We start from the raw sequence: 5522 nt of genomic DNA, 5'->3' as shown, positions 1-5522 counted from the left end.
ATTTTCATTGTTCCTTCTTTAATTTTCTTGCAGCAAATTTTCAAAGAGAACTTCTCTCTCTTTTTTCTTTCTTTTCCCAGTGTGACTCATCGTATATCATAGGATTTTATGGTGCTTTTTTTGTAGAAAACAGGATTTCATTGTGTACAGAGTTCATGGATGGTGAGTTGTGTATTCAGTTTGCTTCTGATTGCTGAGAATTTAAATGGGAAAATTATATAAAGATGTGCTTTTGTCGAATGGAGTGGTATGACTTGAAAATGTGAAGTATTAATAACTTTGCAGGGAGTTAAAAAACCAGAACAGGGATTGGGATCGTGCTGAATTCTCCATGAAATGCTGCATTTTCCCCGTGTGTAACTTCCCTCACTTTTATTGAAAATGTAAATAGAAGAGAAATAAATGCTGCCTTAATTTGTGGGTTGATATTGGAGCCTTCCTTCCAATCTGTCCTCGCTGGCAAAACAGCTGTTCCTCACTCCCAGGGTTTTGATAGCCAAAACAGATTTTCTTTTAAAGAAATCTATTAACCCAATGTCCTGTGTGTTTGCAGTGGAAATAGTCTCTTAATTGCAAGACAAGGAGTTATTTTCCAACACAGCTGTTTGCCAGCTCTGTGCTGACTTTCTTTCTGAGTCTTCTCCTGATTCCTCCCCACCTGAATCCTCGGAGCAAGAGCAACCCCACATCCCCACAGGCTGTTGTTGCAGAGGTGTAGCAGCACTTGGCTTGGAAATCTTGGGAATTCTTGGAGAAAAGGGCAGGGAAAATCCCCTGATAACAGCACTTTATAATCCTTGCTGGCCTGTGTGAATGGGTTCTGAGAGCAGCTCGTGGCAGATGCTGTCCCTGCGTGTCTCGTGCTCGAGAAGCCTCTTCACAGCTTAAAACTCTTCCCATCACAAGCAAAAGTCTGTTCCTCTCTCCAGGGTTTTCTTAGGAGCCAGCATTTTATGCCCTATCCAGGTTTTTCACAGAGGCTCCTCACTTAAGCTGGGTGTAGAGGAGTAAAGATCTCCCACGTGATTTCCTGCCACAAAGCCTTTCCCTCCCCAGGAAAAATTCCCAAAGCCAAATGAAACGTCACCAAACAGCTTCTTTCTTTCTGGATAAAGCCTTTTAGGGTTTCATGGTGCATTTTGTTTTCTCCCTGTTCAAATGGCCTGTTACCACTGTTATTTCTCCCTTTTCACCCTCACTGCCTCCAGCCCAGTGATTGCTGCACCCTGTTTCCAAGCCAGGACTGTTCTCTCAGACTTTCTGTCTTTGAAAAAAGTATTTTATTCAAAAAAATCCAAGCCCCCAAGTTAAATTCTTTGCTTGTTCTGCTGCTGGGTGACTATTTGCCCTTTCTCTGATCTTCCCTGCAGTTACACTCAGACTTACAAGGCTGTGTAAAGCAGTAGTTACACACAGTCAGGAAGCATCTGCTCGTGCCAAAACGAGCATCTGCCTGGAGTTTGTCCTTTCTTTCACTTCACAGAATATTCTGAGTTGGAAGGGACCCACAAGGATCCTTTAATTCAGATATCTGTTTAAACATTATGGCCAGAACTGCTTGCAGGTCTGAATTCTTGCTTGAAAATATTTCAGCTTTTAGGGTCTGCATCCCTTATGGTGGTGCATAAATTCCTTGGAATTATCCTGGACATGACCTGCTCTGCCTCATGTTGTGCTCTCCTTCTGGCAGAAAGCCCCAGCAATCACTGAAAGGAAGAACAAAATCCAAATAAATGGACCTTGCCTTTTCTTTTCCCTTTCATTTTCTCCATGAATGTGTGATGCTGGAAGGAGAAGTTATCCCAGATATCAGATTGTGTCCCATATTGGAATTTACTGGAGTTTAACTTGCTTGCCCTGAAGGTTCTTTCATTTTCAGACAACAACCAAACCCTCACTGGTTTGATATCCAGAGAAAACAGCTTTAATTATGTATATAATGATCATACTGGGTGTCATTAGCAGCAGGTTCTAGGGACACAAGGCTTGGGATACTCTGGAATTTGAGGTCGACTCTTGCTTTTGGGGCTGATTTTGTTCTTCCCAAGGAGTTTCTCCCAGCCTGGTGGTTTGGAGTTGTCCAGTTTTGATATTCTGACCTGTGATGGGAGGTTTTCTAATCTTTTTTAACTTGTGTTTTGAGTATTAAAGCTGCAAGCAAAAATCACCAGGGGAGGGGGAAGAGCCCCCAGTGCTGTTTCTTGTGTTTATTCAGAGTTTGGGAGATTTTTGAGGTCACTTCTTTCTGACACAGTTATTGTTCTATCATTGATGGTGTTTTTTATTAATAACCAAGGCCTAGAAAACCCCTTGGGGCTTCAAATCTAGGGCAGTGTTTCATTCTGCATTACCTGAGCACGTGTTGTTTGTCCCTGCAGGGGGTTCTTTGGATGTTTATAGAAAAATTCCAGAGCATGTCCTGGGGAGAATAGCAGTGGCTGTAAGTACTTTTATTTCTTTTTACCTCTCAGTTCTTGGTTGTGCATTTCACTTATCCCTGATTTGAGTGCTCACCTGCCCTCCTTGGGACACTGAGGTCTCTCCAGGATCCGTGTCCTCGTGTCAAAGGGAAGGTCCTTCCTCTCTCCTGTGCAAGGGGACTTTGGGATTAAGGAAAACTTCCTTTTGAATGACCAACACATGGCTTGCTGGAGGTTCATGAGATAATTAGAGGGATGGAACACTTCTGCTGTGAGGAAAGGCTGGGAGAGCTGGGAATGTTCATCTGGAGAAGAGAAAGGGTCCAGGGAGAGCTGAGAGCCCCTTGCAGGGCCTAAAGGGGCTCCAGGAGAGCTGGAGAGGGACTGGGGACAAGGGATGGAGGGACAGGACACAGGGAATGGCTTCCCACTGCCAGAGGGCAGGGTTAGATGGGATATTGGGAAAAAATCCTTCCCTGGGAGGGTGGGGAGGCCCTGGCACAGGTTGCCCAGAGAAGCTGTGGCTGCCCCTGGATCCCTGGAAGTGTCCAAGGCCAGGTTGGATGGGGCTTGGAGCAACCTGGGCTAGTGGAAGGTGTCCCTGCCCATGGCAGGGGGTGGAATGAGATGATCTTAAAGGTCCCTTCCCATCCAAACCATTCCAAGATTCCATGATATTCTATATAAAAGAATCATATCTTTTATAAAAGAATCATAAAAGATATGATTCTTCTTCAATTTATTGAAGTGGGATAAAATTGAGTGGGATAAAAAAATTGGATTTGCTGGAAGTCTGTGCTGATATTTCTTCCTATCAACCCTCCCAGGATGGAGCAGGGTCAGATAAAAAGGACAGTCCTCTTAATCACCTTAATTTACCTTTTAAGCCCTTCTGTTCTATGTGGTGCCTCCAACATTGACCCAGGAGCCCTGATGGTGATCCTTTGTCTGCTGAGAGTGTCATTTCCATTCTGACTGTCCTTAATCTGTCCAAAGTGAGTCAGTTAGTTTGCCTTCCCAGGCTGAAGAGTTAAGTTGGTTCTTGTTACCAAAATGCAGTGGCGGAAGGTGGTTTCTGTGTTCTCCTGTGGCAGATGAGGAGGGTGAGGTTTTAGTTTAGGGACAGGCTGCTCTCCCACCCCTGTGCTGGGATGAAGAGCTAATAGGGGTCATCTTAGGGCTGATGATCCCAAACCTAAGTTTGGGATCCAAGAAGTCCCAGTCCCCAATATCTACTCAGTTTGGTCTCAAGGTGTTGGCAGTGGGATCCTTAAAGCAAACACCTGGTCAGCCCATCATTGTGGCTCAGCAGCTAAAAATTCACCAGCCATGACCAAAAACTCAAATTACAGAACAACAAAAAAAAATGAAAGAATTAAAAAAATCCATCATTTTGCAGAGCTGAACACGGAGTGAATGACCAATGTCTCAGTGGAGCTCTCAGGGGAGAGAGATACTGCTAAACAATTGCTAAATATAAGGAATACTTTGATAACTTAAGCAGTTTAAAGCATAACAAAGTTATTCTATCATGTGCCATTTAATTAAGTGCTGGGTTTTCACATTCATTATACATCAAGCTGACAATTTAAATCCTTTAATCCAACACAGGCAGCTATTTAGTCTCTGTTCATTGTAATTCACAGCTCTACTTCTGTCTTAATTTGTGTGGCCTGCCCAGGGTGATGAACATCCTCCTCTGATGCTGGTTCCTCTAAGTAGCTTCAAATCTGCTCATTATGTACCTGGCAGTTTCTTCTGGAATTTGAATGCTTTTCACCTCCAGTTCAGAGGGAAAGCATTTCATCTTTTCTCCCCCATGAGGGAGAAGCTGCTTACAGTGTCCTCATATCCCTGGTGCCAAGGACCAATGTGTAATTTTAAAGTTTAATAATACTGGGATGAGCCTTCAAGCATTCCTTCAGCTGCTTATTCCTTGTTTTCCTTCTTTCCCTTCATGTTGTGTGTTTAACACACCCACACCAACTCACGTTATCGTTTCCTTGCCTTTTTTTTGTCTCTCCTCTCCCCCATCCTCCCCATCCTTGGCATTCCACAGGTTTTCTCTTCCAGTTTTGCCCTTCTCCATATTGATACTGCTTCAACCCCATCTTTTATGTCTCCATATCTCTATTTTTCTGTTCACCTGCGGGGTCACCTCGTTACCAAAGTGGCAGTCAGTGAGTGTGACTCCCTGACACGGGCACTGAGCTGATATTTAACTTTTGCTGGTTATTTGATTTGCTGCTTTCCCCTGCCTGGTGAGGAGCAGGGGGGTCAGGGAAAGGGGGGAACAAAGGAGCAGGTGCTTCAGAGGAGGAACTCACCCCTTCCTCCTGCTTCCCAGAACAGAAGGTGTGCGCTGAGGCCGAACCAGCACTGGCAGCTCCTCTGCTCTGGTGCTGCTTTTCCCTCAGTTGGCACAGTGGAATTGTTGGAAGGAGGCAGCAAAAGCCTTTGTTTTCACTAGGATTTCGCCTTGAAGCCTTCCCAAACCTGCCTGTTGGTGGCTGATGTTTCAGCAGAGCCTTTTTTTTGTGGGTTGGGGCACCCTTTTGCCGTAATCCCCCCTGAACAGCTTGGGAAGATTACCCAGAGCCTGGAGGATTTCTGGTCACTGCTGAGGAGGGGAGTGTCAAACAAAAGCTGGGTGGATTTTGTAGACAAAACCTGGAGCTTCCAGAGTCTCTGTTTCCTTTGCAGTGTGTTTTCTCTTGCACCATGTACAGAGTCGTTTGTCTTTTATCCTCCCGAGACGTGTACAGTGCATTAATCTACTGAAGCTGCTTAATAATATGTGTGACCTGCACATCTGTTAATTGGGAAACCCTCTTGTTATGTTTGTAGAAGGTTTTTAAGTGGAACCATTTCCAGAGGAAGATGATGCAGGCCCATGTTGACATTTAGCAGCACCCCCAAGCTCCTCTCACTCCCACCTGAGGATTGCAGGGTTTGGATGATCTCAGAGGGCTTTTCCAGCCTGATTGATTCTAAATGGGTGTGATGGGACTGGCTTTCTGGTGCACTCCCCTCTCAACCAGACTTTCTCATGGATGTGGAGCTGCTGGAGAGAGTCCAGAGGAGGCCACAGAGCTGCTCCAA

At 44.9% G+C, this 5522-nt stretch overlaps 1 protein-coding gene across 1 annotated transcript in view; it reads left to right on the top strand.

Annotated features, from left to right (window-relative positions):
• Positions 1 to 5522, top strand: part of MAP2K5 (mitogen-activated protein kinase kinase 5) — a 122136-nt gene that overhangs the window by 41604 nt on the left and 75010 nt on the right. The window contains exons 10-11 of the mRNA XM_029958772.1: positions 34 to 162; positions 2379 to 2440. Coding sequence (XP_029814632.1) covers positions 34 to 162; positions 2379 to 2440 — 191 coding nt within the window. The remainder of the gene's footprint in view (positions 1 to 33; positions 163 to 2378; positions 2441 to 5522) is intronic.

This window comes from Manacus vitellinus, unplaced genomic scaffold (assembly GCF_001715985.3).
Source record: "Manacus vitellinus isolate BGI_N305 unplaced genomic scaffold, ASM171598v3 scaffold_16_pilon, whole genome shotgun sequence".
Lineage (NCBI taxonomy): Eukaryota > Metazoa > Chordata > Aves > Passeriformes > Pipridae > Manacus > Manacus vitellinus.
Note: the sequence above shows the minus strand (reverse complement) of the source record. Positions and strands in the feature narration are given on the sequence as shown.